Below are 27,685 nucleotides of genomic sequence, written 5' to 3'. Positions count from 1 at the left end.
CTAATTACTGCATTAATAAGGGCTACTGCTATAAAGGAAGAGCAAAGCTGTCTCTGCTAAGCCTCCTTGAAACTCATGAACGGAAGCAAATGTTGCCTCCCATGTAAATGACTGCATTAGAAGCCATTACTGATTAATGCTACACGCTTGCTCTCAACATCTGATGCAAAAGATGCCAAAGAAATATTGTCACAAGGGTTTGCTTGCACAGTTTTAGAGACAGCAGTAAGATAAATATCCAACACAATACTTGGGTAGGGCAGGTAGGAATTAATTGGTACCTTCCCCCCCAAGAATTGCAGATGCTGAAACTGTTTTTCCTTTTATTGAACCAGCTCGGCCTAGACTGGCTTGTCCCGCAGTGACATGTATATTGAATACAAATCAGACAGCATAGCTTTAAATCTGTGTTGCAGCTCTCATTTCCAATTCGAGAACTGTACTATAATCATAAGCTTCTGGTGGATGAAAGGAAATCAGCTCTCTGAATATTAGCTAATGCCACATTTGCAAGTCCTGAAGAGATCTGTGCTGTTTAAAAAAAAAATAGATCATTTCTCATGAACCTATATATATGAATCGCTTTGTACTGCTCGACTGATAGAAGCGATGCCTGTGCTGGGATTAAACCCTTTTCATCATAAAACCTCATCTGGTTCGGAGTCCAAGTCCATCAAACCTTTTCCCTTTAAAGTCCCGCCTTTGATTCTACATCAATTTATTCAAACCGCAGCTGGGTGGCTGAAAACGAAAGGACAGCATCATTTAAACCAACCATGTTCCTAACTTGAAAGAAGGGCTATAATTAAAAAAATGGGCATAAAAGAATGGAAATGGGATAATATTTTTTAATGGTAGTTCAAAGGCCGACAGATGTCAGAGCCTTTGAAGATGTCAGTACACTGAGCAAGAAGTTGCCATTAAATAGTTTGCCTGAGAGGTGAAGCAGCTTTTTAATGACTGAAAAAGCCCTTGCAGACACATCCTTGTGTTTTTAATTTGTCAGAGTTACTGCAGTATTTTCTGATTAATGACATATGATTATAACTGCATAGCATACATATTTTTATACTTGGTTAAAGGAATACTTTATTCCACATTCCTTCAGTGCCAGATAAGAACAGGAAAGCTTTACTACAGAGTCTAAAACTATTCAGATTGCTCAAATATTTATGGTAATTTGAGGGGATTGGCCAGATACAGAGCTACTATGTGTTGCTACCTTTTGTTCTTTAATGGCGCTATTACCACTGCCATCACAATGTGCATGCATTAAGCGAGCATGTGACCGAGGAACGCATTATGCCCTTCTCGTGCACCAAACAATCACAGCTTTCATAATTCACTGGCAAACAATGTCATCAAATCAAATCAAAATAACATTCAGAAAAAATCCCTCATTTGATCCTAAACAATGCAAACAATGGCTGCCAGCGCATTGTGAGTGCAAACAACTCTTCTGAAAACAAACAAAAAAACACGTATTGCTAGGAAACACGTTCAGAAGAAAAACACCAATATTTATAAATGCAGATAAGGTCCCCAGTCTTGGGCTGAGAAGATGCTCTTTCAGCTCTGTCAAAACGTGTGTTTATTATTTTTTTTCTTCCTATTTTCACCACGAATGTAAACTGCAGCAGCCCCAAACCTGCAACCATTTACCTTGCTCCCAGGAGCAGTCTCTCAGCTCGCTGCTGCAGTCTCTGACAAAGCCTGACTGCGAGCTGGGCTGGTATAGGCACAGGGAAGGATCCAGCCCTGATGCACAAAGCTGTTGGGGAGCTGAGAAAGCCAGGACAGCACAGGTCTCATTGTATCTCACCTTGAGGAAGTCACTCATAGGAAAACACAGTCATTACAAGGGAATTCGATTAATGTACTGTTCTTTCTGTTGCTCTAAGCTGAACTCAGCTTATTAATCAGATAATAAAGTAATAGAAATATGATGGACTCAACTAAAGCTTGAGGTACAGCAACACTGGATGATGGTATCTTAGTAGAGCTTTGTGAGAAGCAATGGAGGCAAAGAAAGCTGTTAGCAACACAGTGTTCCATCAAATACATAAACAAGACTGAGCTACCCATTGCAAAAGCAAGTGCTGGGAGTTTTGAAAAAGAAGTCTATGGCTTCAGAGAGAACCAACATAATTCAGAAATTCAATGCTCCCAAATGCATTTACTGAATGAATACAGAGTCCTGCTAGGAAAAAATACAACTGTGTTAGGACCTTGCTATAAAGAACATGCAGAAGTGGCAAAGTTTCAGTACAAACAATTGTAAATCCAGCTTCCAGCCAACCTGCACTTTCTGTTCATATTCAGTTACTATTTTACTACTACAGAAAATAAATAAATAAACTAAAGAAAAGAAGATGGCAAATTCTAAGCAGTGGTACTTTGGCTAAAATAAAACTTAAATAAAACTTCAGAGAAGAAAGGCCCTTCTCTGAGCTGTGGGACTCTGAATTTCAAATCATTTGCACAAACTTAAGGAACAGTACCTGCAAAAGATGTATCAGAACGGGAATTACAAGGTTATTCTGCATTGAGAAATATCAGACAACCTGAAAGTAATGTTTTGCTGCAGGAATGCAAGCATGCACAGCTGAGCCATTCAGATTCTATCCATTAGAGGGCAATAATACATATACACACATATACATACATACATACACACGTACACTGTCACCCACCTGACTGACTTGAGTAGGAAAACCAGCATTGTCTCTGTAATATTACCAACGGCACATTGGTAACTTGGATCCAGTTCCTCTCTCCCTCCTCAACCCTCAACATTCATATCCAACAGATTAAAAACTGCAGTTAGTTGTTGTTCAATTTTGCTTTTTTCCTACGGGGAATTCCCTACAATACTTAGATCTCTGAGAGGATTTGAGCAATACAAATAAATACTCCTATAAATACAAATCAGCCCCTAAAGTATAGCTCGTCAACATCATGTTACTTGCAGGATTGTTGGAATTTCTGGTAACCAACAGGCAGCTGTATCGGTCACATAACAACCATTAATTCCTAATAGCATCCAGATTGGACTGAATTGGTATTCCTTTAAATATTGCTTTGCAATGATCAATCCATTATTATCACTACAATTACATTACATTTGTAATATCATTACAGATACTCAAGTGATGACTTCAGCCCAAAGATGGTCATCTCTGTTAACTATCGAATAAATATTAATTTCACGTTACGCTGGTGGTTTAACTGAAGATCCAAAGTCAAATTCATAAAGTACAGGATGAAGACGCATAACAACGCGCTGGCAACGTGTGTTGCCCCATCCCAGGCTGTAGGCATGCACCCCACTCATCGAGGCAGGCTCCTGGAACTTGGATATCCCTAATGATGCCAAGTACAGCAGGAAGACATACATCTATTTTCAAACCTTCCAGCATACACTGTGCACTTGTAGTGGCTGCCTTTCCAAAAATCACTTTCCTCTCTACTTCTCTTTCCTAAATTCATTTTACAGATGCCAATACACCAGAAAGCACAGACTACAAAAGAATTCAAGCTGTCAGAAACAACTTTAGAAGAATTCTATCACCCATACAAAAGGCTGTAGCTCACTCTTCCTGGAATTTTCAGATCTGTTTCAAGTAAAAGCACTGTGTCAGGGTTTTTTTGGTTGTTTTTTTTTCTTTGCTTTTTTTTTTTTTTAAACTACATCAGTGCTGTTTTTTATCAACTCTGAAAAACAACTTTAAAAACTCAAAATGGAATATTTGCCACCAAGCCAATATTTTAGGGGCCAAAAATAGAAGTTGTCTTACTTGCAGTATTTCAGGATGACTTTCACACACATAAATACAATGAGACACGTAATTTCAACTTGAAATATATTGTTTTCTCCATTAAACAGAAATCTACGGCATCCTTGACATCGATTTCTGTCATTTTGTCATGATAAACACCGAGGTATTAAGTACCTTCCACATGATGCACCCAGGCATGATTCCAATTAGTGCTGAATAGAAGACAAAATGTCAGTCTAATAAGCTTCAATTTGCAAAGGCTTTGAACACTTGATGATATCATCGCTTTGCCAATCATTTCTTGTACTCTTGTACTTTGGCTCTATTTTTTTCTCTCCATATCACCTTCCTTGTCAAAAGAAAGTCTTTCAAATCTACAGAAACCGAAGACATGAACAATGTCAGTCATTGGTCTGATTGAGCTAAAAGATCCAAAAATGACTCCCCAATACATCAGAGAACGATGATCTGCACAATATTCCTCCAAGCTAATTTGCTGCCAACATGTAGAGTAATTGGGAGAAAAAAGTCTACTTTAAAGTCATACTGTGAAAAATATTTTTTCTCATGAAATCAACATGAGAGACCTTAAATCACTGTCAGAGTCTGTGCCACTCTTTCCAAATAAAGAAATGCTATTAAAGTGGGATGACAGTCATGTCTTCAAAGGTGACTGGGCCAAAGAACAGCTCTGCTGTCTGAGTTCACACTGAAAACACTCACTGTATTTTAAAATAATGCAATTTTTAACACATTCCTTTAAAGAAGGCATACACAATTCTGTAAGCCTGAACGCACATGCCTAGCACACGCTCAGAGCCTACACTGAGGAGACGGGCAGAATTCTCTACCTGAAACTTCCTCATCGCAGAACTTAATACCCAGCCCTTACCTGGCCGTGGGGGAAACCAGAACCACAAAATGGCAGCAACAAAGCAGGCTGGGAAACATGGAACGATGCAGAATGCAGCTGGCCCTGCTCTGGGATCAAAAAGAGCTCTGAGCAGAGCCCCGCTCAGCAGAGGAGAGGAAGGCAGCGGCGTCCCCGAGCCGGGTTATGGAGGGGCTGACCCTCAGCAGCCGGCTTAGCAAATTCCTAACATCTGAGGCAGAAACTGAGACAGAATTTGCTACAGACACAGCTGCAAAGTTGATTAGCAGTGAAGTACTCATCCTGGTGCCTGTGCCAGTAACACCATCTGCAGATACAAAGATAACCCATGATGGGGTTTCTTTCCCCTCACCACAGAGCTCCTGCCTGTGAAACAGAGGAAAACCAGAGGTGTCTCCTGTTTTCCTCCTGACCGAAGGACAGCAGATCGATGGTGGGCGCCCAGGTCAGGGCAGTTTGCCACAAGCAGTTCAGCTGCAATTTGTTACTGGTTTTCCACTTGAAGGTTCCTCTGCAATACTTTAATGTGGGCGTGCGTGGAGCTGTACGGATGGTCTTGTATTTCTCAACTGACAAATCTTCAGCCAAAGTGTGTCAGCTACACGAGAAGGCAGAGCTTTCCACTGGCTTTGTGATTTCTCCTTCCCCATTCACAGACCACATAAAAGAAGACTACAAATAATCAGATCTCCAAAGTGGCTATTTATTACCTCATCATGAGTCTATTGGATCCTGCAGTGGTATTGAGTAATATCATTACTTAAACCATAAAGAGGCTGCGTTCATTGCTCAAAATTGGGGAAATTAGCATCCATATGGATTTTATTGTTTGAAGACCAGTAATACTACCAAAACAAGTGATGTTAACATTCCAAACTACTGATAGTCATAATTTCTCAACTGGTGTTTCAGTCTTTTTTATTTGGTATTTATAATACCATTGAAATGAGGAACTGAATGGATCATAAAATCTCCCCTATCAGATAAATCGTGTAATGGCTGAACTACTGTTCAAAATTTGATCTGTGGTGGCAGTGAGTGAATGGAATTAGTGAATGAGTTCATCTGCTGACCTAAGGAAGGGAGACTGAGTTGATTCTGGCTAATCTTTCTCCAGAACAATGAACAAAAGAAAAAGTAAGCTGCAATAAATTAAACTGCTTGATTTACAATACTTAGTACCTCAGATGGTAGTCACACACAGGACATCCTGCCCTCCATCCCTGGAAAATGTGTGGAGCAAAATCTCAAGAAATTCATTTCCAGGCATAAGATGAATAAAAAGGTCACAGAGAACAGCTGACAGCAATACAAGCAAGAGCAAATTGTGCTTGGCCAAAGGGCTTGTCCTCTAAATGGAATGACTATGGTAAGGGGAGAGCTTCCAGTGTCTTTCACCTTAACTTTAGTAAGGCTTTTGACAAAGACATTTATAGAATCTGTATAGTCAAACTGAAGTGACAGACAGGATGGGCAAACTACAGCACGAGTGGAGAGCTCACCGGACTGCTGTGTTTGAGGCACAGGAGTTGAGGGAACCAGTTAGAAGGAGCACTTCTCAAAACTGAAACATGGGGCTGCTGCAGCTTAACATCCCCATCAGTGACACGGATGCTAGGACACAAAGAGACCTGAGGAACATGCTGGGTGCTACGCGGGGAGAAACGGTCGGCGTGCTGCAGAGCAGGGCTGCCACCTCCAGCAGCCCAGCACTGGGTTTGTTCAGCCTGGGGAGCAGAGGGCTGAGGAGGAGCTTCTGCCCTCAGATGTGTGCATGGAGGAACCACAGAGAAGACAGGAGCAAACCCCTCCTGAAGATGGCACTGGGAGGACAAGAAGCTACAGATCCAAGTTGTAGCAATAGAAATTTCAATTGGGTATAAAGGAAAAGATTCATTCATTTATCACTTTAATATTCCTTCGTATAATTTTAAAAATCATTTCGCACCAATGCGTGCAAAGCCACGCCCAGTGTGTTTGTTAAAAACTGCCATGCATAAAGATCCTCCACTCAGCTGATGGGCAAAACTGATCTCTGTTCATTTGGGCTTTTTCCCCCCTCAGAGAAATTATTCTATTGAACTTTTCTTTAGGAATTAATCACTTTTCAGTAAACAGCGTGTACTGGCATAAAATACAATGCTGCCATATGATGTGAGCCCTGCCCCTTCTGCAGTGACACTGCATACACCATCTTTGCAGACCCCTATATTTAAAATCATAAACCCTAACAACATAAGATGTTCAGAACAGCGTAAGAACCGCCACATATTCCATCATACAAAGTCTGTTTTGCTGAGATCTCCATCTCAGAATCAGATTTAGTACTAAGTGATGAGCTAGTTTCTATGGCAACTGCTTCCTCTTTTACACACACTGTAGACCGCACAAAATGTCAGTTCTGTCCTAAGCTAACTTAGCATATTTGATCAGCAAACAGCAACTTATGCACCATTACGCATGGCTTCCAAAAACAGCATTAGTAAATATTTCAGATGCAGAACACTCTCAGGTACAAAAGGATACAGGAGCAAGAAAAGTCACACCTCCTGCACTGAACTGCTCGCTGTCTAATTCCAGTCATATCATAAAAAAGTGAGAGCCAAGCAAAAATGTGGAAGAGATCATAGATGATCACCCCTTCAGTACGAGAACACTTCAATGGTTCCACTAAGCAAGGAAGTGACAGATGTTTATAGCCTGTTCAACAGCCTTGTGTTGAAAGACATCTCAAACGGGAGCAGCAGCTTCCAAGAGGGGACTGGGAGCCGAGCACTTGATGCAAAACAACAAAGGTGGCAAGACAGATTTATCACAGCAGAGAAAGGGAAGGCACATGGGAGGCTGAGGCCCTCCCCCCAATGGAGGTGCTTGGTGGAGGGATTCACGAGCCTGAGATGCGTGCTTCTAGCTTTTAGAGCAGAGCCTTATTTTTCCCTTTAATTTCAATGAATGCCTGCACTGCAGTCCACATTCTTTCCACACCCCTCTACATTTGCTCAAGTAGAGCTACAACCAGCTTCATTCGCTTGCTAGAGCCCAATTGGGGGTAGTATTTGAGTATTTCCCCATGAAATGATGGGTTTGGCCACCTCGCTGAGCTCTTGACTGACTGATTTGAAGCCCAACTTGAGCATCTCTACAGGACCCCTCATCAGATCCTTGATTTTCAGGAGATACTCCTCATCAGTGGGATCCATCCCCACCCTGACTCAGCCTGCTATAAAAAACAACCAAGAGAAATCATGCAAAGGCTGTAACAAATATTTGGTACTTCTAATGTTTTACATCAACAGTCATGTTCATTACTTTGCTTTGACCGGTGGGAAATTAAACATGCTGCAATAAAGCTAAAAGCCTTTGTTTAAGAAAGGCTCAAAGGGAACTGCTGTCTGTCTGCAGAACTCTGACTGTCAGCCCAAAAGCTACTCTCCAAGTAAAATAAAACAAACAAATATTTAGACTGCAGCTCCATGATTTAGATTGTTTGTAGAGAAAGCTTGCATAGCAAGCAGTGCATTTCTTCTCATGCCAAAGACATCTTCTATTGTGAGAAGAAAAGAAGTCAAAGAAAAAATGAGTCATAGAATTTATTTACTTAAAGTTATATACAGAAGTGACTTCAGTAGCACCATCAACATCTGAAAGTTTCAGAGTACATTTATCTGTTCCTTCCAGACACAATCAAATAAACTGCTTCCACTGATACTGGAAAAGCATCTGGGTGGAAACCGATGCTTGGAGATATCAGAATAACTACCCAAAGTAAAACTGAGCTGATCAGAGATTTAGGGTAGGTTCTCACAGATCAAGGTTTAAGAAAGTCTTCTATTGTGAAATAAATGCTCCTGGATTCTTTCTGTATTAATACAGCAATGAAAAGTTCCTTTTATAGCACAGACAGAAAATGCACATGCATTGGGGTATTTAGTTATTATTAAATAGCTATCAATAGTTGATCAAGCTATCTGATAAGCATACCAGTACACATGGAGAATATAGATATATATGCTGACTATATATATATATATGCACATACACACTATTAAATATATTTAGTCAACGTACATATGGAAGAGACAGGATAAATCTCTTCTTTCCCCTCCACCCAATACACTAACTATCCATATGCAACCATAAGCACACCAACAATTTGCTTGAAGGAAAACAACGATTGTTACCTTTTCATTTGTGTATTATTGAACCCAACAGGCTCACAAAGAGCTCAGAACTCATTCAGACAAAACAGCTGCAGAAGGATCACAGCGTACAAGTGCAAGAGTGAATTTTCAAAGCAGATTGCCAGAGGAAAAGTAGAAGGATGTCCTACGCAGCGGGTCTGCAAAGGAACTGCAGGTCTGCAAGAAGGCGAACGGAAGCGGGCTGGTGGAGGCCAAGAGGAGAACATGAAGAGCAAAATGCAAGAGAGGAAAAAGGAAACAGATACTTCAGACACAGCAAAATGTCTTCTCAATTCTTCTCATCACCTCCAGCCCAATCCTTGTTTTTTTTATATATATAAATATAAAATTGGACTTCCGTTTGTAGTGTGTGTGTTTGAGCAAGTTTAGAATTGCCAGAGGTTTTCTCTCCCAGCTGGTACTGGATTATTGAGAGTCCTGAGACATCCCCAAACACCACTGAAGTTCTCTCAAAGCAGCCAAGTTTTTGAGATAATAAACAGTATATGTTAAAATTAAATACTGTGACATCAGTGACAGAAAGCAACAAAGTGTGCCTCAGTGTTCAAGTTATTCTTAACCCAATTATGAATGGATGAAAAAAGTGGATTTGGCAATTATTGTGCAACAGAACATAAAGGAAGAATTCGGTTTCCTCAAGGAACTTCTTTCCCCTCTTGCTTTAGTGCAGAGCACTGTATTTGAAGTTATAGGGGTACTTTTTTCCATCTTGCCCAAAGGTCAACAGCCAGAGAACAAGCATGAAAGTGATCCAACTCTGTACAGCAGCTGGAACATGAAAATCTTTGAGCTGGTTCAGGGCACGTGTCAGATGCTGGGGAAAGAATGACAGCCACGGGATAAAGGGGAAGTCCAAGGGCACAGCTGGCACAGCCACCACGGCACAGCTGGCATTGGTTGTTAAGATTTCCTAACCTTGCTATCTTATTTCACAGTGGTAAAAACATCTTCTATTCTCTGTAGTCAGAAGCCTTGCTTCCAAAATCTGTGATTCAGTGGCAAGGTTGTTTTCATTAAAACAAAGAAAGCACGCTGTCATCCAGGGAGTTCCCCAGTTAGCAAAATAATGAATGCAATAAAATGATGTAGGGAGAGGTGAGGAATGAATGACCAAACTATTGCTTCAAAATATTCTTTAAAAAAATCCAGCTCATATCCAAAATCTGAATTAAACACAAGCAGTGATTTAAAACTGACTTTTTACAAAACGAAATTCCTTTGTTATTAACTATTATTTAAGAAATATTACGGCAGTTCATAGGAAACACATAGGATTTAAACGACTACAAGAACACAGCATGATATAAAAGCCTTTGTACTGCTCTGACTTTTACTGACCCACATGTCAATTTACTCCTCCCTGAGCATTACAACCCCAGGTGAAAAAAATCAAAGTAAGCCTCCTAGAAATAGATAAATCCAAGAGCTGAAGTGGAATGCAGTTGTTATCCTGAAATTCATCAGGAATACAAAAGGTGATCTCTGCTTAAATCACGTTCCTTTCCTGAAAATATACTTAAATTGTTATTCAAAGAAACAGTAACATAACGTTATACTAAAGAATACCTGGCAATACACTGAAATCTTTGTTTTATATTTTGGTTTTGAGTAAAACATTAATAAAAGTGTATATATCGGAATAAAATCGAACGGTTTTGTATATTGGCTCTTACAGTAGCTAAAGACCTACGTGAAAGAGACATGGATCTTTTCAACAGCAGTACAATGAATTGTTCTGCAGTACTCATTCGTATCTGATTTTAGTAATGCAGTATAAAATGTGTTCTTTAAACATTTGATACTTTCACAGGCGAAGGATTTAGAAAAAACAGAAGTGAATATCTTTAATAAAGGTGCTTTCACATCGCTCCCCGAACACTGAACCTGTAGGTCCTTCAAACCAATGTGATTAACACTAATTACCACTTAATTTTTTTTTAAATACCCAGCAAATCCACTTTTCATTTAGCAAGGCAAAATGGCCTCTTCTCCTGCCTCAGAGCACCATCACTGTAATTCAGAGAATTCCTAAGATTACTGCTGTCAAACATGGTTCAATTTTAACAATTTTTATATTATTATTATTATATAAAGCCTCGACTACACAGATGCATTAGATTGCTGCGATATCTTTAAGAGACCATCAAATGTTTCACAATGGACATTGGTCATTAGTCACATTAGATGATTATGCATTTTGGTAGTTCCCTTTTTTTTTTTCCTTTTTAATTAAAAATACATTCTATAATTCCATAAAAGACACCCGTATTGTCTGTTAAGCTCTCTGCAGAGACAAAAGTGAATTCTAACACAAAGACCAGACGAAGGAACAGAAACAGAAAAACGATGCGTCCTTGAAAGCAGATAGATTCTTATTGGAATTTAAATAAACAGCAGCTCTTCTAGTCAAAGGCAATGACATTTTTTCCCCTGATTTACATGTCATTCTCAGGGCAGCGATGCTCAAACAACTGTACGCGGCCATTCAAACTACAAAGAAAAGGCCAAAGTTTTTTGCTATTCAGATTGTTCCGATTTTCATAATAGCTGCCATGATTCCAAGTTCTTTATGCAGCGCCTGTAGTAGCATCCTATATCCCACTGCAAACAGAATGCACAACCAAACTTTGGGCTCCGGTCTTTAACAGAAACAACCCACAACAGAACTAAATAGAGATATACTTACAAGACGCCTCCCAGATTCTCTGAATTTGCTTAAGACGGTCCCTTTGCGTTTGTGCTTGACGTTATAGAGAACAGTTGTAACGAATGTGGTCACGTAGACAGAGCTAAAACTGTTTTTTAACCCAAGATATACAGCTCTGCCTTCGTGCGCAAATGACACGAGGCGAGTAGGTGAGAGGATGATACAACTCTGCAAGGGCTCTTGCAAATAGCTGTATAGTTAAGACATATCTATCTTAGGCCAAAGAAAAAAATTCAAACAGAAACCATTCCCTTTAGCTCTTTGCGTCTTTGTTCACTTTCACAGTAGAAGTGGAGAATCGGGGACATGGTTTAATTTTGCAGAAGCCACCTGAATAACCTCGTCCCAAGTGTTCCCACAAAATTCTCATTTTCCTTGGAAATCCATAATGGTGGAAGCGGAGAAACAAGCCCTGGCTCTGCAATATATCCCCCGTCCTCCCCCAGCACGCGGCTTCTTTTCCAACAGGCTTAAGGCAGATTTCGATAGTCTGACTCATCCAAAGGCAACCCAAAAAATTTGTTAAAAAATTAAATATTCCATTTCGCTTTGCTAGGTTAGTTTTCAGTAAAGGACACAGCCTACCAGTCTACAGGAAAGTAAAATGAAAATGCCTCCATGTCAGTTGTACATCTCATAGAGAAGGCAGCGGTGCGCGGAAAACACGTCGTTAAGGATGCCTTACGAAAATGTCCAGTTTTAGTATAAAATATTCCAGGCATGATAAGCGATTCTAATGCTGATTAGTAATGATTATTTTCTGAATACTCTTCAAACTATGAAATCATCTTAAAATTTTTAACATTGCCATTTTAGGCCTTTTTCATATAGGCTGTTTGGAAAATATACCATGCCATCCTTACAAAAAAATATATTGAAAAAAATGCAGTAAGGTTGTTTTTTTTTTTTTTTTAACTGAAAACTAATAAAGATCATTTTCCATGCTGACAGTGCACATTTCATCCAGAAGTTTGAAGAGTCAAATGCTACCCCAGCTGGGGGTTATTCTGCCAAATGGCTTCCAACAGTGACCACAGAGATGGAGGATGGGAGGGGTGCGTGCGTGTGTAGGAAAATAAACGTGATGGTAAGCAATCCAAAAGGCACATTGTCTCATCAAATATCTGACATACGTAGCCAAACACACAATGCATATCTAGAATGCAAAATTGAAACAATAAGACAAGGACAAAAATGAAATAAAGCCATCTGTGAGTTACCTGCAGAGATTTAAAACAAAAAAAGCATACAAATGAAGTAGACATAATTCATATGGATTTGCCCAGGAAGGAGAAAAGGAGGGGTGAATGTGAGGGCTGAGGGGGGAGAAGAACAGATACCTTTTTTCTTAAACAAATCCATCATGAAAGAAAATGAGACAAGATTATAAATAGGCCGAGTTATAGCGCACCATGGGATTTTTAATCTGGCTACCTGTGGTTTTTGCAGTTAAAGCCCTATTCAGTAGTGGGAAGGGAGGGGGGAAGCGGAAAAAAAAAAAAAGGGAAGAAAAGAAAAACAAAATCACGTTTACGTGCCAGTTTCGCAAATGATCACACAGAGTACATCATCAACCGTGCTGGAAAACAGGAAACCCCAATTATTAGCATTTTCTAATAAGTGTACGCTTTTCAAACGTTATTGATCGTTACCTGCCCGTCTCGCTTCCTGCACTCCTGAGTTCTGCTCTCGTGCTCTGCCATGGCAGCGCGACTCTGCTTCTCCAGCTTCTCGATTTCCCGTTCGTGGTCTCGGACCAGGCAGTCCTTCTCTGCGTTGTGCTGCTGGAATAGGTGCGTCTTCTCCTGTTCATGCTCCAGCTTCAGCTCCACTATCTGATTGGACAGTGAGGAGTACAGTTCATCAATAGAACATCCTTGTCGTCATGACAACTCGTCTACAGCTTAATTTTCCCCTTAATTTCATCAAGTTGGCGGTTTTATTTTTACGTCACTCTTACCTCACCTTTTAAAAAGCCACCGTTAGCGTGACAGAATTCCTCCAGACAAGTCCAACAATGGCGACAACCGAGCAAATCCAGCGCATCCTGAACCAATTTGGTGCTACGAATGTCGGAGCGTTTAAAGGAAAAAAAAAATTGCACTGTCGCGTTCCACAAACGGTCCCCCCATACCCTGCTGCTGCTCATCCACGGGGCTGAGGATCCTAAATGGTTAATAGCCAGCCTGCTCGCCCCTTTGCTCAAGTACACAAACGCAACCCCCCCACCCCAGTATTAAATCTTTCAAGGATTTCTTGATGATTTTCCAGAGCGAAAGCTCTTCCTTCAACATCCAACGTTGTGGTGTGTACAGGTTTTGTTTTGTTTTCTGAAAAAAGAAAATTATAAAAAACAAAGCTCTATTATCCCGTTGTCAGCCACGCTACCCCAACATAAACAGATGTATGTGTTCCAGAAGGGCACCTGCTGTGCCGCAAGCCCGCACCAGGGTCTCAGAAGCAGCGCTCTATTCTCAGGATCCTTTCCCAGTCCGCACCACACTGGCTGCTGTGACCTTGGCCAGCCCCAGCCTCTCCCCGCTAGACTGAATGGCAGCCCGAGACCAAGGGCCTGGTTGCCGCAGCTTTGATACTAATCCTCCCCGCCTGCGCACAATGGCACCCTACCTGGCCTGCACACTGGAGCAGCCAGGCGGCCTTTGAAGCAGGTGATGAATAGGGACGGCAGGAAGCCGCTTCCCCACTGAACTCCGGGCCACACAGCTGCTAAGAACAGTCACTTGGATTTTTCTTCAGTTTTGGTGGATTTTGAAGAAGGGGGGGGGAAAAAAAGAAAAAGAAAAGAAAAACGCCCTGATGGAGAAGATGGTGGGTTATGTGCAGCGTGAGAATCCGGCTTCAAACAGAAGCCGTCGGGAGGAGCCGGCACCGCAGCGCCCGGCACCTATCTTAAAGCTGCAGCAGGCAATTCCGCGCGGGCCGCGGCCTCGGCGGTGCTCTGCCCGTGCCTCCTGGTGCCCCTGGACATGGCTTTTGTGTAAAATTTGAAGCAAAATGCAACAACTTCCCTCAAACCACGCGTCGGAACGTCCCAAATTCTGAAGGCAAAATGTGTCATCGGCTCAGCACGTATTCCCAAAAACAACACGAGGGGAACAGAGGAGATGTTCCACAGTTTAAGACCTCCATATTGTTTGCTGACACCCATTGGCTCTGCCCATCACGGATCTGGGTAGCCATGCTGAGCTCGGCACCTCAGGTTTTTGCCCAATGTTTGTGCACAAAACGGTTTACATCCAGCTACTGTCAGTGCCCTCAGCACGTCTAAATGAAAGTATTCTTGTCCTCTTAAAGTAATTACAAAGGCTTTGTCCTGTTTCTGAAAATCAAGTCTTTCAGACATCAGATCTGATTAAAGAGAGAACATGCTGACAAAAAAAGGTCTTTTTGGAGCATTTTTTTTTTCTTGCTGATCACAATTTCAGCTGGCTGTACCACATAAGGTCTGGGGTGAGCTGGTTCGTTGTGAGAAACTTCCATTATTTCCATCGTTACTTTCCCAATTGAAGAACAGAGAACCTTCTGGAAGGAGGCCGGGGCAGATGCTGCTTCCTCCACCAGCTGCAGCTCTGTGCGTGCATGGTGGGTTTACCCGACCAAACTAAGCAGTTTCATTTATAAATCACTGCACTTTCAACATGTATACTGAAGTAGCAAAGCATCTGGGTATAGAAAGGGGAAAAGGAGTGAAAAAGAGAGCAGTGCTGCTGCGTGCAGAGGGGAGAGCTCACAGTCCGACGTTGGAGCAGAAATGGCGGCAGTGTGAGGTGATGGGTTATCAACAAGCCCAGTGTGTGCAAAAAGCCCTCCCTGCACAGAGCACGCAATTCCCCATGGCGGTGCCCACACATGCCTACAGAGCCCACCTTCCCTCACAAATCTTAACAATCATTGCACACTCGTGAGCAGCAAAACGTGCTTTCCTGTACAAATAACAGCAAGCGACCGAGGAGGTGTTTCACCATGCTGGTGCACACTCACTCAACCTTCTTTTCCCCTAAGAACCACGAAAAAACACACCTAATGTATGCCAAGGAAAGAAAGAACACCGTGTTGGTTCACAGCAACAACCTGACTTCTTCATCACAGGAAGCTGCATGAAAACTATATGAAGTCTTCATAAGTCAGTAAGTATTCTGTCTCTTCTTTGAGGCAGCACACACCTTTATGAATAACAAACCACCTTTTAAAATTGTATCACGTTGAGGCCTTTCTGCACCTAAATCTAGATGCTTAGCACTTCAGATTATATTGAAATGTCTACTCATACCTAGAAGATGTCTGTGAGACAGAGGTTGAGATGCTACACATCTCACCATGACATTCACAGTACAACAGCCTTCTAAGCCAGGCAGGTGTAACTGCACCTCACCATAGAAGAGCCCAGGAAAGTCCTAGCATAAAACCCTGCTGCTGTTTGGGCCAGGTCAGTTTGTGCACCTGAAGAACAAAGCTCAACAGCAAATAGTCTGTTGATTGCAGGAGACTTCTACAGAAACCAAATCCTTGTAAGACAATCGACGTCAGCAAATACGTTTTTAAAGTCCGTAATGTAGACAAGAGCTTCTACTATACAGTTTTTGCTTCTACATCACACACCAAGTTTAGGCTTTTCAATTTTAGAACAATTTCAACTTGTTCTCAAGAACAAGTATGCCTTTGAAAATCTTTTTACAATCCCCAAAGGAGGGAAAGGAAATTAGTTAGCTCACTGCCTCTTTGAAAAATGTAGCTGCTACAATAAATATTTGACACCAAAGTATGAAAATACATGTAAATTTATGTCCACAATTCCAGAAATATTATAAGTAACACCTACATAAAATATGGCTTTGCATGGAAGGATGATTTTATTAGCCCTGTTTTGGCATGACTGAATTTCTGAAGGCCTGAGAAGCCACCAGTAAATTATATATGTCATGCCAAAGAACTGAACTAAAGCTCATTCATACAGCACACACACAGCACACCCATTTAACAGCAATTTCATCTTATAAAAATTTAAGAATATTTTCAAACATTTTACTGGAGATTTTATTCCCCATTCCTCCATTGGTAAAACAGGTGTCTTCATTATAATTGCTCTGCTCAAAACCAGCCCTAACCTCTGACCAGCGCACCGCACGACATGTGATCTATCCCCAAATACCAAACGTAGTAAAAGCTAGCATTTTCTGTCTCCTAAGCCTATACATAAATGTGCGTGTTTCATGAGGATATGGGGATTACCCATCCCTGCAAATACACTGCTTCTAAAGTAATCTGATATAACAGACTTGAGGATCGAGTATTAATCATGCTGGGCTCTGGCTTAGCATAACTTTGGGTGGAAAAGAGGAATCTTTACTGCAAAGCAAGGGAGTATACTAGAACTGTTTTGCAGCAGATAAATTAAATGCATTTTATACGTACACATTTTTTGAGATTTCACTATAATTTTGAAAACAAAATATGCCAAAGATAGAAGGACTGTAACGAGCAGAGGGCAAACATGGCAGTGAAAAATACATCAGTGCAGATCTGTGTGTTACCACTGAGGCAGCAAACACATTTTGGGCACTGTACATTGCACACGCATGGCAATTACACTTTACTTTATATTTCATTGCAAGTTGCAATAATTTAATTGTCACGACTGTTTCCTGTTACTCTGCAAACTAAAAATTGAGAGAAATTCAGTGATGTAAATGACTCTTTAGGAAAACTGGAGTTTTACTAACCCTTCCCACAACAATATGCCCAAGTGGTCTCAGTAGGTGGTTAGACCTGATCACTAAATATTACCTTCCTGAGGGTAATATTTTTTAAAGTATAGGCAGCAAAAGCATCCTACAATCCTCTTCCCAATCATCCTGCCCTGAGTAAATTTATTTTTAAATTGCCACCGTGCTGGCACTGAAGTTGCATCCCTGTGCACAAACCACATGTGGCACTGCGACAAACATCAGTAGGTACCACTCTGTCTGCCTCAAGAAAGCCAATGAAGTGCGCAAATAGAAACGTTTCTTTCAAAGTAATATACCTAGAGTCATTGCAAATGCCTGTTTGTAGCAGGTTCTGCTGCAGAATTTACTGTACATTGTCTTTGTTTATCCAAGGACCTTCTTTGAACACTGAGAGCCAACTTCACAGGCACTCGCAGGCTGACTTGTATTTACTGCAGGCATCAATTTATGATCCTGGCCTCGTGTCCCTCCTCACAAAGCTGACTGCTGACTATCCAGCGAGCTCAGGCTCTTAACTCTGAATCACACACAAGTGAAATGCCTGAAGGAGTCAGTGTAAATACCCATCCATCTGATTAAACAGCTCTGTAAACAGCAATGGTACAGATATAAGATTTTCACCCACTCTTTGTACTTGAAGGTTAAATTCATATCCTTTTCCTGTTTGTGAGTTTTAGCTACAGCATGAAGCAAAAAGTTGATGCTGATGACTGAAGAAGCTATTCCTCAGATATTCCAAGCAAATGGCATTCATCTGTGTGTTAGGATGGTTGAAAGGATACATTTATGCATCCTGGATTAATTTGTTAAATTTATGCAGCTTGTTGCTGATGACACAAAAAATTTAGAGCCTCTACTAACATTCTCATTTGGCCTCCATACAAGAACAGGCTGTATTTCAATTATCTTAGGCTACAGACAAAGAGGAGAGGAACAAAGCCTTCTACAAAGATGGTGTCCTTTCAGCCAAACCAGCATACTAAAAATATTCAGGCATTCACTGTTTGAGGAATACATATTTCAAAAGCATGTCTTTGCAAATGTTTTCTTCATTCAAGTGGATAACAGGCTGGTCAAAAGGAAGCTAGAAAAAATAAAAAAAAGGAAGAAAACAGCCAAAGAAAAGCTGTAAAGAGGCACAGGGACAAAGCAAGCTGAATGTTAAGCTTGTTATCTCTATTAATGGGTCACACTGAATGCTCCTGAAGACTGTGGAGCATGGAACTAGAGCCAGAGTTCAAGGCATACACGTGGTCATCATATCTTGTGGTATGACTGGTGATGTTGGGAGCCATTCTGAAGACATGACCCTCCAACGGCCCACATCCGTAAGTCTAATCTGCATTTCTCAGCCTGAACAGCTCCAGACCTCGGATTCACAGCCAGTAGTTATTTTCCTAAAGGGATAGCTTTCCAAATCCCAGCCACACTCACAGCAATTTTTTGCTTTCCCCATGCTTAATCCCCACTTTTACTCTATTCCTCATTTAAGCTGCATTTTCCCTTTCTCTCACAAGGTCACAGCCTTTACATCTCCTCCATACACAAACTCTTCTGGCTCCTTTTCCCAGAGAAGACATGGAAATTCTCAGTAAGACTTTTTGGAATGGTTAGCAGCTAAGCTCCAGTAAATGGGAATTAAACAGTGTTTATTACCTAAATACACTTGAGTAGATCTTCAAGAGAAAAAAACAAAACAAAAAGAATACACCCAGGTGAAAAATACCTGGCCTCCAGCATTTCAAGAGAGTATTGTTACAATTTTAGCAAAAGCAAAACGTCATCTCAGCCTTGATCACCCAAACACTGGCAAAATCTTTTGGCACAAAGTTGAACAGCTGAAGATCAGGAGGGAAGACGCAAAACCATTAATCTCAGTTAAGCTTTAGAATATTTTTAAGAAGCTGAACATGAGATTGCGCTTGCAACCTTAACATTAAATGGCACTTCTAACACTAAGGAAGATGCCTCTGTTTCGAAATCTATGCCTTTGTGTACAAAACAATGACCAGGATTACAAAACATCATATTTTACCACTGAGGAAGCTGTGCTCTTTTCTTTACGTTGACCTCCCTGGGAAGTTGCATTAGAAAAAGCCATTAAGAATATTCTTCTTCCTCTTCACATAATGTTTTCCTCTGCTCCAGCACACTGCTCTAACAAGAACAACTTCCCTTCTCTACCTCAGATACTCGCCCTTGCTGCTGGCAGGTAAAATTACAGTCATGCTTTTTTCCACTTTTAACCGGCTGATTTTGCATTTCTTTAGCTCTACTTTTTATATAAAAGGTACATCTAAGCTCAACCACACCTTCGCCTTGCTCTAGACTTAAAAGCCTAGGCTAGCTCTCTCATCTTTACCATAATTTCAAAGAGATTTTGTAAAACACCCCGTAAAACATTTCTGAAGGCACTCTGCTTCTTTGCTATTTGGCTAAACAGAGCAAGAAGCCCGCTCTAATGATTCCTTCACAAGTTTTACAGAAGTCAACGCTCAACAATAAATGTCTCAAGAAAGGATTTCCTGAGATACAGGGAGATTCTTCAGCTATCACGTAATACTTTTTCTAGCTTTCCACTTTGTCATAGAAGGAAGAATAATTGTCATTTAAAAATGGAATAAACACAGTCAAAGAAAAAAAGCCCAAATGAAAAGCTTATTTATAAATCCAGGCTGGTGCTTAGTATTAAAGTACATCCATAGCTCAGCAAGGAACACCATTCTCCTACAGCAGTTCAGCAGCTTTTTCATTTTGTGTTCTCTCTGCTAGGAATGAGAAATGTCACAGACTTCAGCTCTCTCACTAGCCTCATATGTCAACTTTTACACTATCACTCAGTTGCAGCACTTCAACACCCAAAAAAATGGATATCACAGTGATTGGAGTGATTATATTGTTTTTTAAAAGAAAAAGCAGACAAACAAATGTCATTTAAAATAATATCTCCAAAAGCCACTGAAAGGTTCAATTCATGGAAATTTATTGAAGTCTGCTTGGAACAAAAGTGAGTATGTGCTTCACCCTGCTGGGAGGTGTCCTTACTCAATGCTGTGCTCCATCCCACCTTACTCCGAGAGCTGCAGCATGTTGCACACAGGGAGGAAGCACATTCATTACTTTCTGTGGCAATGTTGCCTACCTAAAATCTGTGACTGCCAGATTTGGTGGCAGACTTTATTTTCAGATATTTAAACTAACAGAAAGTGATTGCAGCAGAAATTCTTCCCAGGTATTTTGAGCTAAACAGAGAATGTCATTAGAAAGCAGAAAAGAAAAAAAAAAGAAAAAAAAGGGTGGGGGGTTTGCAGAAAACCAAACAACCTTTTTTCCTGTGCTGATGGTGCCATAAAGCCTGACTATAGACACTGCAACCATTTCAAAGGCAGGAAAGGCTGAGGCCTTCACTGTAGTGTCCACCGGCTTTGAAGTGCCGCAAGCAGCTGCTCCCAGCAGATAGGAACTGTGGTACTGTTGGAGTTATTTTTTTTCCCTTCAAAATATACTTTCAAATCTAACAGCTGCAAGTAGAACAAAGTTGAGCTAAAGTATATTTAAAGAAAAAACCCACCAGCTTCTCTCTAAGAGTGTTCTCAGTGGATACTTCAAAAGAAAGTGGCGCTGAATCAGATGAAGCTGGAACGCCATTCCGACACATGACAGCTGAAACAAAATGCTGCAAGATCCCCAAATTTCTTCTACTAAAAAAGCAAAGATTTGAAAGAAAATTGGAAAAGCTGACAAAATATTAACTTCCATTGCTTTGTTGGATCTTTTTCCTAATTTTTCAAACAAAAGATGTGAAGTTTTACACACAGTCAATTAAATACATGTATTTATTTGCAGGCAGGGACATCTTTCAGCCCCATTACCAGCAGCTCAGAGACACATCTGTAATCTCTCTGAAAAGAGTATTGAAGATTACAGTGAAGCACAGACAAGTATTCATATAAAGCAGATGGATAAAACCATTGCTCTCAAGTTCTTACACTTCCAAAATGTTTCTCAGGTTGGAGGAGGCAATAACACATCAGTTCATTTAGTTCTTCATTATCAACTCCATTTAATGTATGGACAACTGAATTGTCTAGCAGGCTACCAGTACTTCCTCTGCCACTCCATGCCAACCTGCCCCAAGTAAACCTGAAGCTCAATTTTCCTTCTCTGCCTGTATAAATTCCATTCTATGATATCATTTAGACACTCAAGGCAGAACATCTAAAGCAATTACCACGTTCCTCAGGTAGCTGAAGTAACCAGTTTGTAGCTGGGTGCTTATTTCAGGTCTGGAAGTCTGCTGGAGCCATGCTGAAATGCACCACCAATTCTAATTTACTGCCCAATTTAAATAGTCTAAATCAGCCTATTCCTCTACAAGTAACAACTGAAGAAGCATGCAGTAAAACAAGGCACGGAAAAGTCCGCTTTACAATCTTTTTAGAATTTCTGAAGCATAAGTAGAGAGCTGCTGCAACTACTGAGAGGAAATGCTGAAGAGTGGAAGAACTGAGCTCATACCATCCTGTGGCTGTACTGAAAGAGTTTTATATTGCAGAAATGACAATACAAAAGAGGGCAGTTTCCAGTGATAACCCGTTACAGTCTGCAAGAAGGGTCACACGTTTTTCATGCTTGCAGGCTTTCAAAGAACATTCTAAATGAAGTATGATCAGAAATGAAAAAACAATGGGGCAAAGGCAGGATTCCTATGAAAATTCTTCTGAGGCTCTTGTTTAGCTATTTAGTGTTGAAGCCCTTTCCCTGTGTTTCAATGTTATTTCATGACAGCTAAATTTCACTCTAAGAATGAGCAGCTGGACATCTCAAATGAAGTCAAACTGAAGCAGCAAAAAGCTCCTTTTGGAGGAAAATGTTTTCACTGATATCTACCACAATATGACCATCATTACAGAATACCAATGTAAAATGATTCATCAAAAAAGTTTTAACTACCACTGCTTGCTTTTTGGGTTGTTTTATCTTTTTGATCCAGCATTTAGAAGTTCTGAATTTGAGGCACAAAGGTACAAGAAAATAAACAAAAACCAAACTGTGAAACTACTACGCATTGTCAACCGCAATACTAAGCGTCGTCACTTTCCCTAAGCGCACAAAAGAGTATTTGGCAGAAGATTCTATCTGTGGTTCATTATTTCTTCTCATACACAGTGAAAAATAAATGACCATTTGTTGATAGAAACAGAAATGTTGCAGCATTTTATGAACTGCAGTTTAGTGTTCATAACTACTGATGACATTCCTAGATGTGGGAACAGAATCTTTGAATAAATACTTGTGGCTTTAAAAACATACCAACTATTTTGAGAATTGGAGAGAAAAAGAAACCATCCATACTACCGGAGTGATGTGAACATAACATCCCATAAAATATCCCCAACGCTTCCCATCATCCTTCCTTCAGGGTGTCCTTTAATTGACATTAAACTTCACCTTTAATGCAAGCAATTATTGCAAAGTCTTTCACACAAAAAAATAGAGTCCATGATTCCTTAATAAGAGGTGTGTTTCTGATTTCTAGCCTTTGAAAAGTTCTACTAAATTGCAAGAGAAAAAAATTCTTCCTGCTCTTTTGACAAATGGGCTCATCTGCTACAGAAAATCCATGAGCAAAAGTCCAACAGTGCTGCAAGTTGGACTATTCCTGAATCATGCAGTAGAAGAGCCATGACTGTTACCATCCATACACAGAAAAGCAGATGCATCTCATTGCTACGCAGGACAGCTTTGCATCCTCTGTCAGGTGACCTCACAATTAGTACTGTTGACAATTATGAGTGATAAGGAAAATACCTTGACCTGAATTCTTCAGCTGAAGCTTAACTGGAGAGCTATGCACAAAACACTCTCCTGGTTCTCCCAAACACTGGCTGTGATCTGTCTCAGCACCCTCGGAATGATCCCAATTCCTCAGTTACTCAAAAAAGTGCCTTCTGAATGGAGCACAGCAATTCTACACCACTCCCATACCAGCATGGAAGATAAACTTGGTCACGAAGTGAAACTGCATTTCCCTGCTGGAAATGTAAACCTCTATCCACATAAAAACATTGATAAGAGATAACTTTAAGCTTATGGGCTAATTGCATCACTGCTGTACCACTGTACGGTTGTCCTAAAGTAATCAAAAAAAGGATTTCAATCTTAATAGATGTTACCAAACTGATGCCACCTTACACACCTGTGCTAGCTCCATAGCTCTCACGCCTATGACATGCAATAATTGATCTGCCTCTACTTGTTTTTTCCCTTTGCACTTCACAATATTGCTGCACTCATTTTCTTGTTTCCACCCAAATATTTCCTGACTGGTTTCCAGCCCTGAAATTACATTGCAATACAGAAAATCCCTAGCAGTGGGCCAAAACAAGCATGTATATGAACACTCACCATGTTAAAAATGATAAAGAGATTAAAACACTATTCCTTGACAAGGAGAAAAGCAGATAACACCTTAAATAATTTCACCTGGCCATTATGAAAATAGGTGTTGCCGCCTGTAAGCTTGGGAAACAGTTTGCAAGAGGCAGATGTACAAAGGACTGTAAATGAGAAACAAAAATATTTTTCATTTGGACTCTCCTCTGTCCTCCCCCCCATAAACTTTGCATACATAGAAACTGTGTTATGGGAAGAATAGCAACACAGAGAGAGAGCAGGATTTAGCCACAGGAGAAGAGCTCCACCTGTCCCTGCTCCCCTGTGCCCGAAGCAGCACGCTGACTGACCTGCTGCTCGTATCTTTGCTTGAGCTCTTCCAGTTGCCAGGAGAATTCTTTGGATTGCTTTTCCCGGAGCACTTTTGATCTGCTTAGATCTGCTTCAACCTTTTCCATCTACACGGTAAAAGAAAGAGTATTTATTTATTTTTTTTAAAGGCATAACATTCCAGCCTTTTCACAGTTGTTTGCAAACCATCAAAGACCTGAACAGAACCTGCTGAGAATAACAATAGCATTATTTGTATAGAGTGAAGATGAATATTCAGTGAATGCAGCATTATTAGTAACTTAAAGGCACATATGATGTCATTCTGTGATCACAAACTGTTGGCTCAGTTTTTCACTTGACAGTAGTAAACATCCCATTAAAATTAACTGAATATTTTTCTAGACAAATTTAAGACTCAAATATATTTCATTTAAAAATACATTGCCTGTGGAAATTCCAGAGAAGCAATGCGTGAGTCAGCGCACAAACTACACACTTAAAGTTTACATTAAATCAGTAAAATAACTTAAAAGAGAATTATTTGGCTGCCAGTAAAGTTCCCTGAAGATAGTCATCGCCTATGAATAATGAGTCCCATGCATTCCAGCACACGGCATCAAGGAAGCAATTTTATAACCCAATTAACAAAGGCTTTTGTATCAAAAGCACAACTGTTAGCTGTGCATCAGGCATGTTTCCAGGGGAATATGTATACAGTGCTATGCTGCAGTGAATACTCATCAGCTATTTCAGATCTAGGTCCCAACACAAGCAGCAAAACCACCTCCCTACATGCAACAGAAAGGAAAAGGAGTGTAGCTGTCAGGAGGACCACTGCTGTCACACATCCATCTGCTGCACAAAGAAGAAACGCCTGAATTCCTGAACCACAAGCCAAAATTCTGTTTGGCCTGAGGGATCGCTCTGTCTTCAATAGATGTCTTTGCCAGTAGGTCTGGACATCGCTTCTATGCCAAGTAAAGAGGAGAAAAGGCAGCGGTCAGAGCGAGAGAAGAGCTGCTGGAAAATACTGCAGCAAGAGAAGAAGGTGTAGGATGAGGAATTATTTGGGCAATGTAGGGGAAAAAAAAAAAAACAAAACAGAACAAAATGGACCATCTTTTCAGTAATCCCTGAACCTCACTGCTACAATCTGCTGTTAGGAAAAGGGGCCTCTGTGAATAACTGATGAAGATTTCCTCCACCCACAAATTTACTTGAGATGCACCTCCATAGCCAGACTTTACTAAGCTCAATAAACATAGAAAAATAAAAGATCTTTTACTAAAGGAGTACTTTTCAAGAGAATGAAAGCATTCTAAAACATGAAATAGTAAAAACATATGCAAAGGTCCTTTAACTCTACAGGGCTTATGATCTTCAATTGTCAGGAAAGGTTCACATTTCCTACAGGTGCAAGGGAAGCTCCTGATCATCGTTTGCCAAGCCCAAGAAACACTACAGCTGAAGAACCTCCTAGCTACTATTAGAAAAACTGCAGATGTGGCAGTTAAAAATGTACTGCTCACCCATTGAGGGGCATCAGGTGGCTCTTAATAATCAGAAACTCAACAAAATAGGAAGCAGATGGCAAAAAAAAATCACCGAGCCAAAGGAATGAATCAAATATTGATTACAAGAAGTGAAAATTCTACTCATCTCCATAAGTAACTTCACCACACCACACGCCAAATAGGTTTTAGAAGCCCAGCATTCCTAGTATAGGTAAAAGCAGTGTTGCTACAGCTACTGCAGATTTTGTCTTTGTAAAGTATAATTTACTGTTTCTATGAGGGACAAAATAACTCTATGGCAGATTCCTGGAGTGCAGCAAATCTTATTTTCAAGATGTCCCAGAACACTTTCTCAGACGAAATTTACTGTATTTTTTTAAATGACAAATGATTTTCCAAGTTTTCCAAATTCTTTCCAAATTTTTCTAAAACCATTATTTAACCCAACTTCCATTTTTGTACCAGTAAAATAATTCTTTTCATTCCAAGGAATATTAAACACTATTTCAGAGAGCTCCACTGATGCTTGGTAGTAGCAAACAATATGCATATCTTCATAGAAATATTCATAGCTTTTTATACATCAAATGATCTTTACATATACATTTTGGGCAGCTCTACAGTAAGGGATGGGAGAGTAGCTTTGTGACTAAAGCTTATTTTGTTTCTTTTTTAACAAAAGCTTCCCCACTGTCCTATACCATTGCCATCCTCAGAAAACCAGTACAACACCACACTGCAGTGTCCTACTGTCAACAGCGAGGTTTGGTTATGATAAGTGAAGCTGGAAAACCGAGCATATGGGCAGGTAGAATGACAAGCTTGAGATACATATTGGGATTTTGATCACGCAAACTAGTTGGGAAAATACTCTGTTCTCTCCTTTTTGATCACTTGTCACTTATTCCTTATTTCATTCATCACACTGCGTCTTTAAAACACAGGAGACATAGGCTGAACTGTTGTTCCACGAGGAATTTAAGGTAGTAAAATCTCTATACGTGAATTCTTGCTACTAAATTTCAGGGACAGAAAAATGGATTTTACTGTTACCTGCCCATGAATGACAGCGGGCACAATGGCTCTGCTCCTGTTTAGGCTCAAACTGATTACAACACCTCATTAACAGAAGGCAGAGTCGCTCCGAAAAGAGTGGGAAGAGACACACAATTAAGTGGAAAAATTATAAGCGTTGTTCTGTAGGGGTGTATAAACTAACACTTTATAGACTCACTCTTGAAGAATCCCTAATCAGTATCATAACTGCAGATACCTTTATAACAATGACAATTCTGGCTTTGTTAGAAAGATGAAACAACCGCTAACATCCCTTTTTGACTTGCTAGCAAAGACACTACATTGTGAAAGATTTTGATGTAGCACTATCAAGTGAAGCATGTTTCTGGCATTATAAGATCAGAATACGCTATCCTACTGAGACAGAGTTTCAGAAAGGCTGGCATTGTGACCTTCTCACCTGCTGTTTCATTTCAGCATAGACTTTTTCTGAGTTCAGCTCCACCTGCCGCTTAAACTCCTCCAGGGCAGCATCTGCCTGCTGGGCCTGCAGCCTCTGTACCTCTGTCACCCGAGTCAGCTGCTCCTCCTTCTCCCTAGAAAGTCACAGAAAATTTTCAGAGTTCAAGTATCAAATAAAAGAACAAGTGTGCTAGTGTAAAAGAAAGGCCTTTAACCCTATCAGTTTAAAATAGTATTCAGATTTCAATTTCCTGTCCCAGCTTCTGCCAAACTTCCCTTAGCAATACTTTGAAGAAGGGAATAGAAGTCTGCAGTTATTTTCACTTTCCCTTGTCAAATTCCACGAGCCTAAACATAGCATCCGTAGCCTCTGACAATACCTCCACCTTCAAAGTCCGTACTGACGTGGATGGCTCACTACCTGGGCTATAACCTCCTTCTTTTAAATCTCACCTTAAAAAATGCATTGTCTCGATAGTATTTAAATGAACTGCTTTATAGCATGACTGCACTGCTCCATTAGAAACAAAAAACAATTATCCCAGAGCCATCTTTGCTCAGACGAGATCCAGGATTATTCACTGCTTGACATATATCAAAATGCAAAGCAGCACAACGCCTGACATACAGTACCTT

General features: G+C 40.4%; 1 protein-coding gene across 5 annotated transcripts in view; it reads right to left on the bottom strand.

Annotated features, from left to right (window-relative positions):
• Positions 1-27,685, bottom strand: part of CEP112 (centrosomal protein 112) — a 139,941-nt gene that overhangs the window by 63,891 nt on the left and 48,365 nt on the right. For all 5 annotated transcript variants that reach the window (XR_005840589.2, NM_001282178.2, XM_040649448.2 and 2 more), the window contains 3 exons: positions 27,048-27,183; positions 24,074-24,181; positions 13,233-13,415 (listed from right to left, as the gene is read on the bottom strand). Coding sequence is in view for 4 of the 5 variants with exons in the window: in NM_001282178.2 (NP_001269107.1) it covers positions 13,233-13,415; positions 24,074-24,181; positions 27,048-27,183 (427 nt within the window). In the remaining variant the exon portion in view is untranslated. The remainder of the gene's footprint in view (positions 1-13,232; positions 13,416-24,073; positions 24,182-27,047; positions 27,184-27,685) is intronic.

Source organism: Gallus gallus, chromosome 18 (assembly GCF_016699485.2).
Source record: "Gallus gallus isolate bGalGal1 chromosome 18, bGalGal1.mat.broiler.GRCg7b, whole genome shotgun sequence".
Classification (NCBI taxonomy): Eukaryota; Metazoa; Chordata; class Aves; order Galliformes; family Phasianidae; genus Gallus; species Gallus gallus.
The sequence above is the reverse complement of the archived record's forward strand: the minus strand, read 5'-3'. Positions and strand labels throughout refer to the sequence as shown.